This window comes from Lactuca virosa, chromosome 8, assembly GCF_052849685.1.
Source record: "Lactuca virosa cultivar CGN04683 chromosome 8, Lactuca_virosa_CGN04683_v6, whole genome shotgun sequence".
Taxonomy (NCBI): domain Eukaryota; kingdom Viridiplantae; phylum Streptophyta; class Magnoliopsida; order Asterales; family Asteraceae; genus Lactuca; species Lactuca virosa.
The window spans coordinates 113,597,585-113,620,422 of record NC_136433.1 but is presented as its reverse complement, the minus strand read 5'-3'; the positions used below and the strand labels follow the sequence as shown (position 1 = coordinate 113,620,422).

Here is a 22,838-nt window from a genome sequence, read left to right as displayed (position 1 = left end):
TCACAAGAGCCATATCCACTAGAATATTCTAAGTACTTATATTAAATAATAATAAATCAAATTATATCTTCCACTCGTTTGAACTACCAACTAGTTACGTCTACCATGACTCCATCCATTGTTTCAACTAAAAATAAGTAGCCAAATTCAAAATAAAGTACAACTTATCGTGCATATCGTACAAATGCTTACAACAATGCTGGCAGGAGTAGGTGATTTTATCGCAGTAGTATTTATATGGCGGTTCACCGACTAACATTTAGAAACCTAACCTGAAATCAGGCGTTGCTGATAGATTAGATCGACGGAAAATGGCGAATGAAGTGAAGTTGTATGCCGTTGCAGGAAGTCCATTCGTTTGCAGAGCGAAAATCGCTTTGAATATGAAGGGAATCAAGTACGAAAACTTCGAAGAAGATATGAGTAACAGGAGTGCCGAACTTCTCAAGTATAATCCTGTTTATAAGAAAGTACCGGTGCTGGTTCATAACGGAAATTCGATCTCAGAATCTCTGCTGATCGTTGAGTACATTGATGAAGTTTGGAAAGGAGTTCCAATTTTGCCTCGGGATCCTTATGAGAAGGCTGTTGCTCGATTTTGGGCCAAATTCATTGATGATAAGGTAATAACTAATAATTTCCTTCTCCCCTAATCGCTACTGGTTTTTTTATAGTTATGTAATTGTTAGTGGATGTATTCACATGATTTAATTTCAGTTGAGCATTTTGAAAAAAGAAGGAAATGAACAGACTGATGCATCACAGTCTTTAACACTTCTGTTCCTACATTGACGATTACATTATATGTTTTGTTCAGTGCATTCCTGCAATATTCAAGGCTTTTGGCCCCGATGGAAATGAACAGACTGATGCAGAAGCTATCGAACAACTACAAATACTAGAAAATGAACTGAAAGTCAAAGGTACCAAATTTTTTGGAGGCGAGAACATTAACCTGGTAGATATTGCTGCTGATTTCATAGCCTATTGGCTTGGAATAATCCAAGAAGCAGCAGAAAAAACGTTGGTAACCAACGACAAGTTTCCAAAAATAACAGTTTGGGCTGATGACTTTGTCAACCTTGAACTTGTTAATCAAGTCTTACCTCCAAGAGAACACCTGCTTGCATTTTTCAAGAAACGGTTTGGCAAGGCATAATGGTAACTGGCATTTATAAATAGTAAATCTAGTCGCTTTTTACGGTATGCGTTTTTATGAATTTGAATTTTCTGTGTATAACATCCGTCGATGTTGCAAGAAAAAGCTCTTTGTGGTTTTCGAAGTTAAAAGTTCCTATAACATTCATGGATGTTGCAATAATCGGTTCTTATCGTAATATTGATGTTGTTTTGTGAAATATATGTAGTTTGTGGCATGAGCATTTCGTATGTTTTTGTATGCAAAGTTTCCTTTTTGTTTTTAATTGAACTTGAGATGACAAAGAAGATATCTTCGACTATATGGTGCCCATGGGTTGTTGGCTTATTGCTTCTTTCATGTCAAAGGACTCCTAAAATATCAAATCAATTAAATGACAGTAAATAACAGAAACAGTTACGTGGTTTGAGATAAATTGTACTTTCATCTACTTTTTTTTATCACCATCCCCACAACCCGCACCCTCTCCTTTCACCTTCCTCCATATCTTAATAGTCGGTCTCCATCGCTACCACCCAACCGGCCAACCCATTGCAACCATCGGAGAGAGAGAGAGAGAGAGAGAGAGAGAGATTAACCCAACATTAAAAAATGTTTTAACCCATCCATAGTGACGTTGAGAGGGTAAACGGAATGGGTCACGAACCGCCCCAACCCAAGCTAGACTGAGGGCAAGTAACAAATTTAGCAGTGGTGGTGGTGGTTTGACTTGCGAGAGAGATGATGTGAAGAGTGGTTTGTAGATGGGTAAGGTGATCGCTGGCAACTACGAACCAAGGGAGTGGTGGCAACACTTTCTCTTCTTTCGGGGTCCAAGCTATATATTCATGACATTTCCTTTTTGGCTCCGGGTTGTGGTTTGAGATTGGAATTGGGTTTATTGAACGGTTTCAAAGGGGTTGAATTTGGGTTGAGATTGGAATTGGAGGTAGGGTTGAGATTAAAATTGGATTGGATACGACCAATATATTGGAAAGGCATATCACGTACCAAAAGATAATATGTTCTAAATGATTTGCAATATACTAGTCACTAGACCATTTTATAAAACTAACTTTTTTTTTATTATCAGTTTTACATTAGGATATGTGTTGATGTGTTTTAATAACGTATGTCATTGAGTTTTAAGTTACTAAAATATACCGGCATTAAGATAAGTTGAATATACTAAAATAAAATTAATTAGAACATCAAAATGTATATTGGATTTCTTAAGCAGATAGAAATTAATCAAAACAAGATATCACAACGTCAACAATTCTTATTCAAGTAAGAATCAGTTGGTTTTCACTTACTTACATATGAAACCTCACTACAATAACTCTCAGCTCTCTGATTAAAGGCAAATCTATCAACCAGACTTAGAACAATCCAAGAAGAAGAAGAAAACCCTAACTTGTGTATGAACAGATGAATACAAGACGATCTTGAGAGAGAATATAAAATGTAAAATGAAAGCTATCTATCCAACACACAGTCATTACAATCACTTATACTACGGGTCAACCCGACCATTAAACAATTACAACCCGCGTAACACTCTTATTTACAAGTTCTGAGAATAACTCCTCAGTCCAAAAGATTTATCCACCTTACAGAAATAACCCTTCCTGCAAATATCTAATCAACACAAGAAATACAAAATAACACAAACTACCCTAAATAAATAATAAATACATTTGAAGGATACAAAAGACAATCAATGAATTATAAGTTTGAAGAAATTAATACCAAGTATCTCAACACCCCTCCTCAAACTTAAAATTCAAAGAAGGCACTAACAAACTCCTTGAAAAGGATCAACTAGACCCAATCTTTGACAAATCCACTCATGTTGTGAAACACTTAAACCCTTAGTAAAAATATCAGCCAAATTATTTTTAGAACCAATTTTAAAAACCTCAACAATTCCTTTTGAAACCCGATCTCTAATAAAATGAAAATCAACATCAAAATGCTTAGTTTTTTCATGAAATACTGGATTAAGAACAAGCTTTATAGTTGATTCATTATCACAAAAGATTGGACAGGAGTTTTATTTTTAATATCAAGATCAAAAAGAATTTTCAAAATCCAAATAATTTCACAAGACACAATACTAAGGGCTCGATATTCAGACTCAGTTGAAGAACGAGAAACAGTCTCCTGTTTCTTACTCTTCCATGAAATAAGACTATCACCAAAAAACACTGCATAACCTGTTACAGACTTTCTTGAAACAAGACACTTTGCCCAGTCTGCATCAACAAAAGTTTTAAGACATAAAGAATCATTTTTCACAATAGAAAAACCTCTTCCAGGATTACCCTTTAAATACCTCAAAAGTCTTATAGCAACATTAAAATGAGACCTTCTTGGGCTGTGCATGAACTGACTTAAAACTTGCACATAATAAGAAATATCTGGCCTGGTAATGGTTAAGTAAATAAGCTTACCAACCAATTTTTGAAACAAAACAATATTAGGAATTAAACTATCATTTTTATCCAAACCATCCCCTTTAATAACAACATTATTATCCAAAGGAATGTTAACAGGTTTACAGCCTAACATCCCAAACTCATGAATTAACTCAATGCAATATTTCCTTTGACACAAACAAATACCATTATTAATATCAACAACCTCAATACCCAAAAAATATTTTAACCTTCCCAAATCTTTAATCAAAAACTTAGATTTCAAAAAAAATTTACTTTATTTATTTCATCAACACTACTACCTGTAAGAATAATATCATCAACATAAACTAAAAGAGCAAGAAAACAATGCTTATCAGACTTCACAAACAGTGAAAAATCATTTATACTTTGTATAAAACCAAATTCAAACAAAACACTATATAATTTTTCATTCCATTTTCTGGGGGCCTGCTTAAGTCCATATAAAGACTTTAACAGTTTACAGACCTGATTATTATTTTTATCATGATATCCTGGAGGCAAAGTCATGTAAACATTTTCATTTAATTCACCATATAAAAAAGCATTATTAATGTCAAGTTGAAACAGTTTCCACCCAGAATTGACAGCAACAGTAATAACAGTCATAATAGTAACCATTTTAGCTACAGGAGAGAAAGTTTCCTCATAATCCAAACCTTCTCTTTGATTATAACCTTTAGCAACCAACCTAGACTTATACCTTTCAACCTCACCATTTAATTTATACTTAATTTTATAAACCCATTTGCAACCAATTGGTTTTCTATAAGAAGGTAAATCACAGATAACCCAAGTTTGATTTCTATATAAAGCTTTCATTTCCTCATTCATAGCTTTAACCCAATTGGGGTCTAATGAGGCTTCATAATATGACTTAGGTTCAACAGTCTTATTAAGATTAGCCACAAAACACCTATTCTCAAAATTCAAAAAAGAATAGTTAACGGATTTTTCAATCCCATATTTATACTTACCTTCAATAATAAAATCACTAAACTTTTTTGGAAATTTAGTCTCTCTATGAGACCTCCTCAAAGACTGATTATCAGAAGAAGTTAAAACAACATTTTCCTCAGAATTGTCTACAGATTCAGATACAACTAGATCAGGTTGCGAACTATGTATTGTACAGCCTGGAGAACCTTCCTGATCAGGAAGAGTTGCAGTTCTATTTAAACTACCTTCAAGACTAGAATCAGTTGCACTCACAGGTTGAACAACACTAAAATCACCCTCCTGAGAATTATCATCTAAATCCCTAGTGTCTTGACTATCATCAAGAATATCAGACAACAATATATCATCATTGGAAAAAGGATCCCATGGAATACAATCACTCAATGAAGAGGGCTCAGGAAAAGCACCAGATTTTGAAGTCATTTTAAAAGGAAAAACAGATTCATAAAACTTCACATCCCTGGAGAAAAAAGAAATTCCACTATCAAGACTAAACAATTTATATCCTTTTTTAACATTAGAATATCCATTTAAAACACACTTTTCAGATCTTTCAGCAAATTTATCTTTAATATCAAGTTTAGTTGAAAAACACAGACATCCAAACACTCTAATTTTATCAAAAACGGGAACATGTTTATAAACAAGTTCAAAAGGAGTTTTACCATTTAAAACAGATGAAGGAGTCCTATTAATTAAAAAAACAGCAGTTAGAACAGCATCTCCCCAAAATTTTCTAGGTAAACCAGATTGAAATAAAAGTGACCTAGAAACATTTAGAAGATGTCTATGTTTTCTCTCCACAACACCATTCTGTTGTGGAGTATGAACACATGAAGTTTGATGAACAATACCCTTTTCTTCAAGAAAAACTTTCATATTAGAGTTCACAAACTCAGTCCCATTATCAGATCTAATTATTTTAATTTTAACATTAAATTGATTTTCAACTAAAGCATGATACTCACGAAAACAAAATAAAACATCACTTTTAGATTTTAAAAGATAAACCCAAGTAGCTCTAGTAAAATCATCAACAATTGTAAGAAAAAATCTAAAACCACCAACAGCAAGAACTTTATAAGGACCCCAAACATCCAAATGAACAAGTTCACCAAGTTTATCAGTCTTATGTTCACTTAATTGAAAAGGTTCTCTTGTTTGTTTATCCTTATGGAAAACTTCACATGGTATAACATTATCATTTTCAAAATTAAGAATAGGCTTTAACACATTCAAAGCTTTATCAGCAGGATGACCTAGCCTATTGTGCCAAGTAAGTTTAGAAACAAAAAATTTAGAACTATAAATAAAATTTGACCTACCTAGAGAACTATTTTATTTTCAAGATAGTAAAGACCTCCAAATTCTTTACCAGTCTCCACAGTCCTCTTGGATAGAGAATCTTGAACATAGCAACAATTCTCATCAAAAGTGACCTTACATTTGTTTTCCTTACACAACTTCTGAACAGACAAAAGATTGACATGAAAATCAGGAACAACAAAAACATCAGTTAAGATAATGGAATTTGAAAGATTCATGTTTCCAATTTTATCAATCTTAACAGTGGATCCATTAGGATGATCCACCTTCAGGTTTAACTTGGAAACATCAACCATATCAAAAAGTTGTGATTCAGAAGCAGTCATATGTTGACTAGCTCCTGAATCAACAACCCATCTTTTATTAAAAGAAACATTATTACAAACCTGCCATATTGGCATTTCCAGTAACATCTTCAGAAGACTGCTTCTCATTAAGAAGAGCCAAGACTTTAGAAAATTGTTCACTTGTTAAAGAATGTTGATGTTGGGATTAAAACCCTAATTTTTATTTGATGAACAAGATGCGGAAAATAAGAACAAACACAAATCAAGAAGATATGTCGAATGATCACTCGATTTATTCAAACATGAGGAATAAATTACACTTTCAGCATAGACTAAAGAATCTAACACTACATAAGAAACCTCACAACGTGGGGGCTACATTTTGCCTCACTCTTAACCCTAATTATGAATAATACATGACTATTTATAGGGAAAAGACAAGTCTTGGGCTTTTAAACTACACTTCATCAAGGGGGGCCATTGTCATCATCCATGGAGTACTTTGAAACCCTACAATCTCCCCCTCAAAATATAGAATGGATGACAATGCTTTAACTTCCAAAACAAGCATCTAGCAAATAAGAAATGATTTTGCAACGAGGAATATTTGAAGCAATCCACGAATCTTGATTCTTCAATAGTCTTCAAAAATGGGCTCTAGGATATATAAACCAAGCACTAAAGTAATGTCTTTAAACTTCATTTTCGAATGTAATCCCAAAGATCTTCAATAAAGCCAAACCCGCCATAAAAACCCATTTCAGAACAAAGAAACCAAATCACTTCTTGTCTTTGAAGAGCTCCCCCTCCAAGTCACAATGATCTTCAAATAAGCTAATGATATAAGCCACCAAAAAATATCATGTAACAACCCAAATTTTAAGATTCGTAACGCCACTTGATCGAGAAAATACAAGAAGTCGGAGATATATCAAGGCTTTAGATGAGCTCAATGAAGAACTTCTCCTGTAAAAGCTACTTCTCTGTAAAAGCTTTAGATGAGCTCGATGAAGAACTTCTTCTGTAAAAGCTACCTTCATATTCCTACTACAAGCTTCATCAAGAATCTTCAAATTTGAAAAATCACAATCCAATTTCGAATGGCCATACCAAATTCTCCCCCGATTTATAATCAAAAACATGATTATAAAGCCTTCAAATGGTCATGAGAATGATCTTGAATGGATAAATAATTATTGTGCTCCCCCGTGACAAAATGATATACACAATGAAGTATAAAATCCGAAAAAGTCGTGAAAATTTGATGTTATCACGAAAAACGACTTTACGAACCGCCAAGACTTGATGGAATCCATAATTTTATGTTCACGAAAAAATATGTGCATTAAAGAATTCAAAACTGTTAACCATCCCTCAAATTTGTAAACTTTTCGAAAAATGAGCAGAAACTGTCACTTGCTGAAAGTCAGGGACTGAAAAAATAATTCTGCATCATATTCCCTTTGATTTGTAATAATTTCTGAATTTGAATCAAATCTGCCAAGCTGCGAAAATTACAGGGACCAAAAGTGCCAATTCGCTGAAGTTGTAGGGACCAAAAATGTAATATTGTGTCTTCTTCCCCATTTTGACGCAGATGATTGACGAACACAGCAATAGGTTCGCTCTGAGTCCAATATCAGCCACCGTTCGTTCCAAGTACACCCAAAGCGAATCTCCCCCTTTCGTTCCAAGTGCTTTCGTTCCAAATACTAACAAACGAACCCAAGTTCGTTCCATGTTCGTTTTGAGCAAAGCAACCGAATCCAAGTTCGTTACAAGTTCATTGATATAAAACCGAAACCATGTTCGGTCCGAGCATCACGATGCGAATAAAAGCGAAACCTTAGCCAAGCCAAATCACAGGTTCGCTTTCCCCTCTTTCGTTCAAAGGCTAACAGACGAACCCAATCATAGGTTCGCTTCCGAATCAAACAATCGTGGGAGAAGAACGAGTGCAATCCCAGATTTCCATTCTCGATTTCTCACCCTTTCGCTCCGAATCAACAGATCACATAACAAAAGCGAATCCTTAGCCAAACCGAATCCAATCACATGTTCTTGAGACGAATCCGAACATAGGTTCGTTTTTCTGACATTGAGAGCATTCGCAGGTGAATCAACCGATAGCGAATCACACTCAAGAACATTCGCAGGTAAGAGGTTCGCTGCAATTTTGACTTTTCTGAATGAACCTTTGACTTTCAATTGCGAATAAGCACACAACCACCCCGATTACACTTCCGATTGTAGTCACAGTTCTGATTTCATTCGTTGGCAGGAACACATCATTCGTCCATTGTTCATAGTCAATTTTGACTTTTAAGGTTTGACTCACAAGAACATCTGCTCATTCCGATAGAATCCAATCCCAATTTCATTGGTTCCGATCATCACCCTTCCGATTCGCAGTGAGATAATTCTTAACAATTTTGACCATAAAAAATCGGAACCCAGTTTAGTTCATTGTTCTTCACTGAGGAATTACAGGTTTCACTAGCATGTGAATTAACATGGGAAGCAGTTCCAGATAAAGAAGCTTTGTTAAAATCAGATTTAGGTTTGAAATCTTTGGGATATCCAATAAGTTTATAACAATTTTCAATTGTGTGACCCTTTATACCACAATTTTTACAAACCAAACTCTGATTTCTACCTTTAAATTTTCGGTTATCATTAAATTTCCCAGCAAAGGCTGAAGAAGAACTGTTCTTATTAGACAAAATAGAAGAAGACCCACTTCTTTAATTAGACTCTTCCCTAGACACAACAGAGAAAGCAGTTTTAACATCTGGTAAAGGTTCCATTAACAAAATGTGACTTTTTACCTGACTAAATGACTCATCTAGACCACTTAAAAATTGCATGAGTTTCATAAGTTTAGAATGACTTTTAGACTGAACAGTACCATCACAAACACACTCAGTACACTTAGTTAAACTATCAAATTCCTTCCACAAACCATCAAGTTTGTTATAATAATCAGAAACAGATAAACCATTCTGAGAAAGAGAATTTATTTGTTGATGGACATTAAAAACAACAGATCCATCAGCTTTGTAATAAGTGTCACATAAATCATTCCACACATCCAAAGCAAACTCAGAACATACATGACCAATATAGATATTCTCAGACAAAGAGTTAAGAATCCAAGAACAAACAATAGCATTTACCCTGTCCCACTTAAGAGACCTAACAGGATCCTTTTTATCCTGAATCTCAGTACCTTCAATAAAACCTTGCTTATTTCTAGCTTTCAAAGCTCTATACATAGAACTTTTCCAAACTCTGAAATTTTCAGTTCCGAGTATTTTAAAACTAATGACTGTACTAACAGTATAATCAGAAGGATGAAGATATAAAGGATCATCAAAATTAACAGAATCAGGTTTACTAGAAGAGGATCCTTCAGGTGTTCCACTAGTCATGATTATAAAGAATCAGACACAAAAAATCACGAATCTAAAACCCTAATCTCAGAAGTTTACAGAAGTTTCTGTAAGTCAGTCTAGATTCATAACCATATAAGGTCAGAGCAGGAGGAAATACAGACGTAAAACAACCAAGATTAGTAGATAGATGATAGATCAAGAAACACCACAAGGAGAGAAGATAAGCGTGCGAAAACTTACAGTGAACCACAAAAAACGCACAACAAACAACAAAGTCGTTTCGATAGATCAAAAGATCTACCACTGACCACCACAGGGCATTCAAATGCTAGACACCAACCCTGTTAATGAAACCCTGTTTGCACTATCTTGATGTTGACCGCCAGGCTAACGTATATACCCGATTTAACACAGATTAAACCATTGTATACATAATCTGAACGTTTACTCTCAAGATAATGACAAGATGGCACCAGAGTTGATGGAAAAACTTCTCAATTTGGAAACAATAGATCAACAAACTGCTCCACGATCTGACAACAGATCGGTGAATACCTTCACGATCTAGTAATAGATCGACCAAAGAAAGAGACAGACTAAGACGCAACCCCTAATCTGAAACCCTAATTAAAAAATTCTAAAAAACGGAAACAAAGAACTCAGATAATCGAAAAACACTTAACCGAGCTCTGATACCATCTTAAGCAGATAGAAATTAATCAAAACAAGATATCACAACATCAACAATTCTTATTCAAGTAAGAATCAGTTGGTTTTCACTTACTTACATATGAAACCTCACTACAATAACTCTCAGCTCTCTGATTAAAGGCAAATCTATCAACCAGACTTAGAACAATCCAAGAAGAAGAAGAAAACCCTAACTTGTGTATGAACAGATGAATACAAGACGATCTTGAGAGAGAATATAAAATGTAAAATGAAAGCTATCTATCCAACACACAGTCATTACAATCACTTATACTACGGGTCAACCCGACCATTAAACAATTACAACCCGCGTAACACTCTTATTTACAAGTTCTGAGAATAACTCCTCAGTCCAGAAGATTTATCCACCTTACAGAAATAACCCTTCCTGCAAATATCTAATCAACACAAGAAATACAAAATAACACAAACTACCCTAAATAAATAATAAATACATTTGAAGGATACAAAAGACAATCAATGAATTATAAGTTTGAAGAAATTAATACCAAGTATCTCAACAGGATTATTAAATGTCAATATACAATAAGCGTTTTTTATGTACGAAAATGTATGTAATATTTAGTTTGTGACAGTTTATTATGGTCGATTTTATTCTATTAAATATCAACTAAATATTCTATATTATTCAACTTTTATACTAAACAATGTCGTGGACATCGAAGGATCAAAAAGCAACGTCGTATTTATTTGGCATTGGAATCATGGATTGGGATCTCCAGCATCAGGCGTGTGTGCTTGGTTGTCTTAAAAGCACATTACCTTTCGTGTATCTTGGAGTCCCGCTAGGGGCAAACATGTCATTGAAGAAAAATTGGAGACCGATAATTGATAAATTTCAATCTCGATTATAAGTTTGGAAGGCGAAAACACTGTCATTTAGGGGCAGACTTACTTTACAAAAAGCAGTGCTCAATAGTCTACCTACTTATTACTTTTCTTTCTTCAAGGCTCCGAACGGAATCATTGATGAACTTTAAAAGACGAGGATGCGATTTCTATGGAGTGGAAAAGATTCTAATACTAAGATACATTGGGTGTCTTAGTCAAAAGTTATAGCTTCCAAAAAAGATGGAGGGCTAGGTGTTGGGGATTTAAAAGCCCATAATCTAACTTTACTTACAAAATGGTGGTGGTGACTCAAAGAAAGCTCTAGTGGCTTATGGAGAGAATGCATAACTAGTATTCACAATCTGAACAGAAAACCGGTTAATTACTATAATCGCAAAAACCTCAATTTGTGGAGTTTGGAGTAATATTGCCAAGGCCATCAAATCTTTCACTGCATTTGATATTAATTATCATGAACTCTTTACATTAACTTCTGGTTCGAATGTTAGCATTCTATTCTGGAAAGATCGTTTGTGTGGTTCTTTAACACACATTTCTCACACTTATATGACTTGGAAGCAGCGAAACCCTATATAGTCTTTGATAGGATTGAGCTGCTTTCAGTGGAGATGGGAATCACGGGTTATGAGCAGGGAGGTTTTGGACGAACCGGATAATTTATGCTCTATGCTTCACATGGTTAATACACAACCGACACAAAATGGGTTTCGTTTCAATCAGAACCCATATGGCAAGCACATTGTAAACACTTCACATCATAAGATTGATTCCCTTCCTACCCCTTTTTACAAAACAAGGATAAATCGGTCAAAAGCAATTCCTTTGAAAATCTGATTCTTCATTTGGAGGGCAGCTTTGGATAGACTTTCGGTGGCAGCAAATCTTGCGTGTAGAGGAATCAAGGTATAATCAACTATATTTCACTTGTGCAACATTGAATAAGAATCAGGAAATCATTTATTAATCAGATGTCGTGTGTCAATGGAGGCTGGAGATTCGATTTTAAAATGGTGTGGGATACCTGCCACTCCATTTGACAACGTTGTTGAATTTATCAAATTTGCAGCTACGTGGGGGAACTGCCCAAGGAAGAGGAAGAGGATCAATGTGGTGTGTTATGGTCTCTTGTCGTTCATCCGGTTGGCCAAGAACAATAGGGTGTTCAAAGGGTTACACACAAATCCTGCTAGGATTGCTGATGAGGCGGTGTCTGAAACTTTCTCGTTAACCTCGAATGTAAACCGTAGATGGATAAATTGGAGCATTTCACCATTTTGTTAAAAACTCTTTTATCTGTTTTGTATTTCGCTCTTGTACCTTGCCTTCGATTTAGTTACTTGCTAATCGTGTAGCCTTTTATTTAATATGTTTGCCGCTTTTAAAAATAAAAAAATAATTAAAAAGAAATGTTGTGGATGGTATCAATAGATAAAGGTAATATGTTATTTACTGTTAGTTAAAAATTAGTTATAATAATAGATAAAGGTAATACTTCATTTACTATAGGCTAAAAGTTGGTTAGAGTAAATTATATGAATACTTGTCGTTTGGGATAATTCATATGTTTGCTTCTTAACTATTGTTTTTAATTTATATTAACTTTATGATTCGGTTTTGTTTCGGGTTTAGTGTCCACTAGACCTGGAATGATTATTATATTTTTTTCTTATTATTTTTAGCTTTTTTTTAATTATTAGTTTTTTTATTGATTTGGATTTTTTTATTAATCTTCTCAATGTTAAAAAAGTTTGTGTGTAATCCTACCAACATTAATCTTTGACACCAACACCAAACACCTCTGACGACCACCCGATCACCTACAACACTAACATCAGTCACCTTCGGCAACCATCACCGGTCACCAAAATCAAATCGAAAATCAAAATCAAAACAAAAAAAAAACTAATTCTTGAAATCGAAGCCATGCCTGAAATAACCAAAAAAATCCACTTTCCTATTTGGAATTCTTAAAATCGAAATCAAACCTAAAATACAAAAGTCTAATTAACCTTTGATTTAAACAAAAATGAAAAAAAAAGGACAAGTATGTTGGGTTAATTAAATTTGATCCGAACTTCATAAGCACCCTTTGAATGAAGGGCAAATTAGGAAATTGTATATTTCATTAATTATTTGAGTTTTATCTGTTTTGTTTTAGTATCACAATAAGTTTCTTATTCTTTTAGTATAAAATAGTGTTTATGGTGAGCTGTTTAGATTATTCCTTCATTCTGTTTTTTGTTTATACTTTGTGTGCAATTATTTTTCCTTTCCCTATTTTTTGTTACGTTTCTTCCCTGCACTAAAAAAATTGTTCTAGTTTATTTTACAACAAACTCTTCCAATTGATTTCAAACTGAGGACAGGAAAATCATTTTGTAAGTTGTTTTCCTCACTGATTTCAGAAAATGAAAACCACTATGTTTTAAAAGTAGAACACGATCTGATCGTGCATATCGATGATGATAATTGTTATAGTGAGAATGAATGTTGCAAATTTCGTACACAATGCAGAGTGGCGACGGTCCAATGGTTTCCAGCAGTTGATGATGCCTTTAAGGCGTAGATCGACGAAAGGTCCAATGATTTTGAGTAGGATGGTGGTGGATAGCTGGTGTCTAAAGAAGGGCTAGGGTTCTTCAATTTTGGGGTAGGGTGGGTGTGCCCCATTAAATTAATTTAATTATAAAAATAGATACCGATAAAATGAAAAGTAAAAAATAGAGCCTAAAAAGTATAACAGTCATTTTAGTACTAATAAGTATTAAATCCAAAATAAAACCAAATCATAACGATGGTGCGAGTTAAAAAAACTCATAGTGTCCATATCTTATTCTGAAATCAGTCCTCTCTATATCTTGCTCTCTCACCTTCAGCTCATGATATCCTGACCTAAGATCAATCTTCGAGAAATAACTCGCACCCTGTAGCTGATCGAACATGTCATCTATCCTACGCAAACAATACTTATTCTTTACTGTCGCCTTATTCAACTCTTTGTAGTCAATGCACATCCTCATGCTTCCGTCTTTCTTCTTTACGAATAACATCGGAGCTCCCCAAGTGAAAAACTAGGTCTAATGAAACCTTTGTCCAAAAACTCCTGAATCTGCATCATAAGCTCCTTCATCTCTGTCGGTGGTAGTCGTTAAGGTGCTTTGACTATTGGTGTGGATCCTGGTAACTAGTCTATCCTAAATTTTACTTGTCTATCAGCGGGAAATCCAGGAAGATCTTCGGGAAAGACTTTCGGAAAGTCACACACAACTGGTATCCTCTACATCTCCTTCTTTTCTTTCTTCGCATCTATTACGAACGCTAGATATGATGTACATCCCTTGAACAAACATTTTCTGGCTTTCACCAGGGAGATGATTCCATAATTTACTCTACGTTTGTCCCCATACACCATAAATGGTTCTCTTTCAGGTGGTTTGATCACTACGATCTTCTTTCTACACTTGATGTCGACGTCGTTCGCACTAAGCCAATCCATGCCTAGCACTATGTCGAAATCGTTTAACTCAATGGGCAACAATTCCTCGTGGAATATATTCCCATTCAATTTGATGATGATATTCCTAATGCATTCACTAACATGTACGAATTTGCCAATAGCTACCTCTACTACTAGAGCACTATCTATTCTATCTACAGGAAATTCTAGTCTTCTACCAAATTTATGCGAAATAAATGAGTAGTTAGCTCCTGAATCAAATAATGTATTGGCAGACAATCCATTTACGAGAAAAGTACCTGAAGTGACATCTGATTCCTCCCTTGCTGCTTCCAATGTCATCTGAAATTCTCTTGCCTTAGGACTTGGTGGCACATTAGGCTTTGCAGCCTCCTTCCTCTTCGGACAGTCTTTTGCAATATGTCCCTCTTCATTACATCCATAACACACCTTCTTGTTGGATGTACATTCGTTGGCATAATGACCCATCCTCCCGCACTTGAAACATGTCAACTCTTCACCACACTTCCCAGAGTGCATCTTCTTGCACTCCTCACACCATTTTGCTTCACCTCCTCCTCCTCCTCATCCTCCAAACTTCTTGGAACCAAACTTCGAGAACCTGATTTTCTTGTTGGACCTTGAAGATCCATCAAACTTCCTCTTCTCTCCTACATCAACTCTCTCCAGACCCTTCTCCCTTAACTAGGTCTCAACATCCTTAGCTGCCCAGGTGGCGACTTTCAAGGTTGTTGCTTGTTTGACCATTGGACTAAAGTCTGCTGGCAATCCATTAGCAAACTTGTTGACCTTGGAGACTTCAGTTGGACCTAAATAAGGAACAAGCTTCATTTTATCCGTAAAACTTGCAGCGTATTCGCTGACACTCATCATGTTGGATTAATGTCTAAGTCCATAACTATATTTGGTATGTACTTGACCCGACCCGGCATGGTCCATTTGGGTTGCACTTCACCTGCACAATTTATATGGATAGTCTTTTGAGAATAGTATATTTATGATTTATATTAATATATTATAAGTTCTAATATATTAATATGGAATCATATTATTTAATTAGTATTGATCAAGAATTAATTTAGAATTAATTAAGTGATCAAAAAGAACTAATTAAATATGGACTCTTATATATATGGAATGGGCCAAGTTCATTTAGGTTGGGCTAAGCTTTCATGGATGGTCCATGGAGCTTTTAACCCATGGATCCTATGTAAATGAAAGTTCATGGGTATTAGGGTTTACATGGATGTAACCCTAATCCTCCATAATATATAAAGGGGTCCTTGGTTCACAAAATAGGCACAAGTGTGTGAAAATAAGAGTGGGCCGATTTTAGTGTGCATACATATTCTCTCAAGTTCTTCCAAGGTGTTTTGGTGATTTGTGATTCCATTTGAGGCTTCCACACTATTGGGGCGAAGCTCTTAAAGCTTGAAGACATCAAGCTACATCAAAAGGTATGTCATCTAACTAGAACTTTGTAGTATAGGTGCTTCATAATATGCTAGTTAGGATGAAACCTTGGAATAGTTAATATTTGCATGTATAATAGAGAAAACATAGATCCAAGGTTTATAGGGTTGCATGTACACCATATGAGTGTTAGAATGCTCAAAACCCAACAGTGGTATCAGATCCATGGGTTGTTTTCTGTTATATTGATGCAAATGTTTTATTTTCAAGTTGGAAAAAAAAAGGAAAAAAAACATGACGTTTGTCAAATTTTAAGATAATTACTTGTTTTTGTGAAAAACTAATTATTTGTAAAATTTGAATCATTTGCTATATGAGTTGAATTAGGTCAAATTTAGTAAAAGATAAAATGATATGATTATTTTATTAGTTTTAAAAGTTTGATCTAAAGAGTTTTTTGACAAGTCGGGAGAGTTGGGTGTCAAAGTCTTGAGAAAGTTGGATGTTCAATCACTTTCTAAGTCACATAGTGAGTTCCTTTGGGACTACTATAAAACAGACTATGACATGAACCTTAATGATCATATCTATTTGCTTGGTGCTGCTGAATCAGCAATGATTTGGAACGATAGTAAAGCAAATTTGATTAGAAGATCAACTTCCCAAAAACTTTATGGACAGTGACAATGGTGACACTGGAAATCCAGAAAAAGCATTCTCTTCCCAATGGAAAGGGATTGGCCATAGTCAACCCGGTTGACCAAATGGTAAAGAGAAAGGCTAAGTCTGAGATAGTCTCATTACCAAAGGGTTCCATATGTTTATTTTGCCAAAGGAAGGGGCGTTGATTGCAAAGCTGCCAAATTTACCTAAGGATGTTAAAGTCAATAAGTTTGACTCTACATCAGGTAGAGCCCATTATCTAACTCTGTTAAGTTCTATTCTGAGATCCTCATTACATGATGTGACTGGGTCACATGTTGATGTTTTAAGAATCAAAGAATAGAGAGAAATCTTAAAGGAAGTATATGCCGATTCTGATCGCGAAGGTGGATTTCGATCGCATCAGAATTTTGAGCAGTTGCTTAAGAAGTTATGATATATTGCTAAGGAATAGATAACAACAATTTTCCATGTGGATTGTAAGGATAAGTTTTTCCGCAAAGTTTTAAAATAAAAGAAAATTGTTTAATTTTATTTATTTGAAGTATCCTTACAATGGTATTTGTGGAAAATTGTTGCTTATATGATTCCACTGACAGCAATATTGGAAAATGGATTTGATTCTTTCATTTGTGGTAGTGTCTAAATTTACCAAATCAGGAAAGTTCCTCATCACCCAAGTTTCAATTGGACCGAAACTTGGAATCATGCAAGTTGAATAGTATGATGAATGAGAACTTTCAAGCATTGGAAAATCAAGACTAATTACTTGTTCACATGGATGTGTGAGTCAAGTGAAGGACTAAAGGGATCGAGTACACATTCTTGTGCACTGGTCATGTCCACCACAAAGCTCGTTAAGACTATTTGATTTACTAAAGTTTAGTAAATATGGTTATACTTACAAGTTTAAGTATAATTCTGAAACATTGGAAAAGTCTCAATGTGTGGCAGAACGAATGGGAAGAATCAAATTAGACAGAAAGATAAAAGTTTCTCAAATCTGAAAAGATGGGAGAGTACTTTAGTATCATGTTTGTGATCATCTTAATGATTTAGAAATCATATCACAATTAGTCCTCTAAAGGTCATCTTAGTGCATTCTTATGACTAAGAAGAGGAGTCATGAATTGTTGGAATGGTTAGATCAGGAAGATGAGTCATACTTCGTTCCAAAACAATTCTTAGAGTCATACTCCAAGATTGTAACTTGAGTGACATATCTTAAAGAAAGGTTTAAAACACTTGTCAAATGTAAGAGTAAAAGTGTCCTACTCTTGTACATTTGAAATTGGTAAGTTGTGATGTTTTGGATAAAACAAAGACCAACTAAGGCCAATTGTGTGAAGTGTTTGTCTTGATAAAGAATCCGCACTATCTCTTGAATATTTGGCAAGATAGTCTTATATGTCAAGAGGATAGTGGGAGTCTTCAAGATCCTAAAAAAAATTTCAAGAACTAATCAAGAATAAAACCTGAGGTTCTTCACTAGCACATGACTTGAGGTTTATAACCTATCGTGTTGACATATTTTGTGCCCATTCCAGTTAAAGTTGGCTTTGCATAGGAGTTCTGAAAGTTCTCAATTGGTTGCATAACAACTTGGAAGCAATGGTAGGCCCTGTACTGCCAGGTGGCAAGAAGTTAAGATTGCATAAGTTCAGTCCATATGAGTTTGGATTTGTCATTATCCTTGTCTTGTGACTATGGTTTTGACGATTCACATGGATAAGAACACATACACCATAAAATCTAAGGGTCATAAGGTTTCTCTCCGATTCATGAAAATGATGGTGAGGAAACACTTCCACCAAGTAGATTTGAAGCAGATGGCAAAAGGTCTAAACAATTGAGACTATGATTACGACATCCCTTTTCATAGTTCTGAAATTGTTTAGACACACATGCATGCTATCTAAGGAAAGGTGTATGATTTTGATAAAGTTTTATCAAAGCATCTCGTATCAGAAATCTGAACTTTGGTAAGAAAGTCAATAAAGTATTGATTTCTAGAAGTCCAGCTGATTTCTGAGTAAATGTCAAAGCTAGTAGGAGCATAAGTGTTATGCTAATAATCATCATGTTAGTGGGAGCATGATAATTATTGTTAGTGTTGCAAGTTAGCAATGTTAATTATAGAAAACAAAAGTTTCAATTCGTGAGGCTGCAGGGATTGAAAAAGTTGTTTTGCTATAATTAAGGGAGAGGATATACTTCATTTCAGTTCTAAAGGCTTAGATTGAGACCTTAATCATCTTTAGTCAAGAATATATATATGAATTTCATGTTGGATTGGTTCAACTTAAGGAAATTCTATATATTGCGTTCTCAAAATTCGATTATGATTACGGCATCCCTCTTCATAGTCAAATTTTGAAAACATGGCAAATAAAAATATTGTAGCAAAAGACTGGTCTAGAATCATGTCTTTATGTGAGACATCATGAATCGTGTACCATTTGCTTTGGGTACAGGATCGATTGCATGTGCTATAATATTTGTCATTTCTAAATTTTTCCAAATGCCCAGAGGCATTAAGAAGGGAAAAGGTCTAGAATTGGATATGACTAAAATGATTAAGCAATTGTCGAGGACAATCTGAGGTTTACCAAAGATTGGTTGCTCATGGACAGTTGGAAGTATAGTGCTAATTTTGGAAGGACCATATTGACATATTCTGAAAAGAGGCATCTCTTATTCAGAAGTGATAGTCAAAATGAGAATATGGAGTTGTCTCCATAGGTGGAAGTTATCTGTGTAAGATTAGAAAACTTAATGCAAGAAGCATGTCCAAAGCAATGTACTTTGAATATGAGACTTAGTTTCCATGGAGTTGATCTCCATTGGAATACCTTATAATGACTGTTGACAAGTCTTTGTGACTTTGTACATATTCATTACAGGAGGGTCAGTGCATATAAGTTTAAAATCTAAACAGATTTTGATAAATGATAGGAATTTGAAATTCTCACATTTTTCGATAAGGATTTGGGAGTGTGAATTTAGAATCATTGAAATTATGTTCAATTGGTTTATTTCACAAAGTAAGGATCATAGACAAACATAGAGTGCATACTTGGTGTATGGCAAAGCTATTGTTTAAGAAAAACATAGTGTACATGCTTGGAGCATGGGACAACTAGTGTTTTTAATTCAAGTATAAAGTTGATAAAACCGAAACAATGAATAATGAGTAATCAGTATGGTGATAAATAAAAGTGTTTATTTATATTCATAGGGTTTGATACCATATTTGATTCATTTATTCTTGTGTTTCACTTTGCATGTTTTGACTTCCAGAATAACTAAGTCGCTCTTCCTGAATGATTAAGTTATTCAAACCATCCACAGTCGGTCATATGTTGGAAGTAGATATGAATCAAGACTGTCATGGGTTGGTTTGTAGAGGTCCAAGTTGGTGGACAAAGTGGTGCTACAACACTCATGAGTGCTCATAAGTTCTGAGTATTGGATTCAACTCACGCTCATTTGAATCACTTCATGGATTTTATCACGAGTGATAATGAGACGATAATATCTTATATTCTTAAAACCTAGAGATATGAGTTGTTACTATGAGTTGGTTATACATTGATTGCACGAAAACGCATTGGTAACTCGATGTTATAAAACGTACCTTTGTGTATGATTCAACAAGTAGTAGAACAAGTCATATGAGTCGAAGTTTATCCATTCCTTTTACCTTCGGGATAAAAGCGATATCTGTGGGCCCCTCGATGATTTAGCGATGACACATATGAGTGCTTGGCCAAGCCAGGACTGATTTGATTTGTTCAATCAGTCAGTCATCATAAATCGAAAATCGGGAAACAACAAATGGACAGAGAGAATGATTATAGTCCATGTCTCAGTCCATATGATATATAGAATGGAGGAATATATGATCCCTTATCTAATGGACAAGTCATTGACAAGGTCAGAGTTCGACAGCGGCTTTAAGAGCTACGATTGCCCGTTAGGTTTTGAAGTCATACTCAATAATAGTTTTAGACTTATCCAAGTGGGAGACTGTTGGATTAACGTCTAAGTCCATAACTATATTTGGTATGTACTTGACCCGACCCGGCATGGTCCATTTGGGTTGCACTTCACCGGCACAATTTATATGGATAGTCTTTTGAGAATAGTATATTTATGATTTATATTAATATATTATAAGTTCTAATATATTAATATGGAATCATATTATTTAATTAGTATTGATCAAGAATTAATTTAGAATTAATTAAGTGATCAAAAAGAACTAATTAAATATGGACTCTTATATATATGGAATGGGCCAAGTTCATTTAGGTTGGGCTAAGCTTTCATGGATGGTCCATGGAGCTTTTAACCCATGGATCCTATGTAAATGAAAGGTCATGGGTATTAGGGTTTACATGGATGTAACCCTAATCCTCCATAATATATAAAGGGGTCCTTGGCTCACAAAATAGGCACAAGTGTGTGAAAATAAGAGTGGGCCGATTTTAGTGTGCATACATATTCTCTCAAGTTCTTCCAAGGTGTTTTGGTGATTTGTGATTCCATTTGAGGCTTCCACACTATTGGGGCTAAGCTCTTAAAGCTTGAAGACATCAAGCTACATCAAAAGGTATGTCATCTAACTAGAACTTTGTAGTATAGGTGCTTCATAATATGCTAGTTAGGATGAAACCTTGGAATAGTTAATATTTGCATGTATAATAGAGAAAACATAGATCCAAGGTTTATAGGGTTGCATGTACACCATATGAGTGTTAGAATGCTCAAAACCCAACACATCATTCCCTTCTTCAGATTCTGGAACTCGTTGTTGATCTCTAGAAGATCCTGCTCAGAGCAGTATTGTATTTTCAGTTGCACCAAAAAATATTTCCAAGACATCTTACTAGCTTCTACTTTGGGCATGGTATTAGCTAGTAGCTTCCACCAGCTTAGTACCCCAGTCTTCAATTGTGTAACTGTGAGAATGGTATTTTGCTTGTTTTTGTAGTCGCAACTTTCAAACATCATCTCCATCTCGGAGATCCAATCCATGACTTCCACCGGTGTTGGGCTTCCAGAAAGACTTGGTGGCTTGGATTCCATGAAATCCTTGTACTTGCAACCATTTCCTTCATTACCCTCCTCATGGTCATTCCTTCTGACCACTAGGGATTCCACACGACTGACAGTCCTACTGTAGTTCCCTTCTTCTAACTATTCCTCCTCCAACCCTCTTTGCACAACGGGTGAAATAGGTTCTCTCCCATTCTCCCAGAGTAGACGCCTTGTCTCCTCCATCTGACGCTCTAACATCATCTGCATCATCGCCTGAACTCCTAATATCTTGATTGGCTCGGGTGCAACTGCTACTTCTCGTGCATGCTCAATCACTCGTCGCTCAGGCTGTTGGTCACCGTTGACGTTTCCTAATCCACTACGTGTTCTAACCATCATGTTCTATACACCAAAACAGACATTCAGTGTATAGTTGTCACACCCCCAAACCGGAGAAGCGGAAACGTTTAGGGGCGGAGGACGTCATGTCAAGTATCACAACACATGCATTACAGTAATCAAATTACAACAACCATTGCATTAATAATGTATAAGTTTTTACATGAGTGCTCAAACATTAGATATTCAACATCAAAAGTAGATATAGTAAAAGACAAAAGACGCAACACGGTACTAGGCTATCTTCTCAAAAGCTCCGGGAGTGTACATGTCTACTGGATTCCTGACAATACAAGTTATTTTGAAAGAGAGGATCAGCATTTAAGATGGTGAGTTCATAAGCATGATTATAACTCAAATCCGTTTTCTCGTTATTTGATAAAGTAAACACATTTTTTCCCCAGAAAATCCTATATTTTCTGATGTATTATACAGTAAGCGAACAAGTGAAAGTTTCTATATTCTTAAGTGGTATATTGTGTTATAGTTTACATAAAACCATAAAGAAAAGACGTTTTCCAATACAAAAATAGTATTCCGGATTTATACTTTTATAATACTGTGTTATAGTTTTATAAAGATAAAACTATGTGAAGGTTTACTTATTCATACACTAATCAGTTTATTCAATATCAAAATGTGAGTTATCATAACTATACTTGGTGACCAAGGATCGCCTGAACACGACGT

At 35.1% G+C, this 22,838-nt stretch overlaps 1 protein-coding gene across 1 annotated transcript; it reads left to right on the top strand.

The window, feature by feature from the left end:
• Positions 1 to 246: 246 nt before the first annotated feature.
• LOC145132943 (putative glutathione S-transferase) lies at positions 247 to 1,358 on the top strand. The gene is made up of 2 exons (XM_079067894.1): positions 247 to 623; positions 818 to 1,358. The coding sequence occupies exons 1-2, from the start codon at positions 312 to 314 to the stop codon at positions 1,157 to 1,159; spliced, it is 654 nt and encodes a 217-aa protein (XP_078924020.1). The 5' UTR covers positions 247 to 311; the 3' UTR covers positions 1,160 to 1,358.
• Positions 1,359 to 22,838: the final 21,480 nt, after the last annotated feature.

Bases quoted from the DNA above. Each gene is read 5' to 3' on its own strand.
- LOC145132943 (XM_079067894.1), top strand. From the start codon at position 312: ATGGCGAATGAAGTGAAGTTGTATGCCGTTGCAGGAAGTCCATTCGTT. The intron at 624-817 runs GTAATAACTAAT...TGTTTTGTTCAG, and splicing joins CCAAATTCATTGATGATAAG to TGCATTCCTGCAATATTCAA.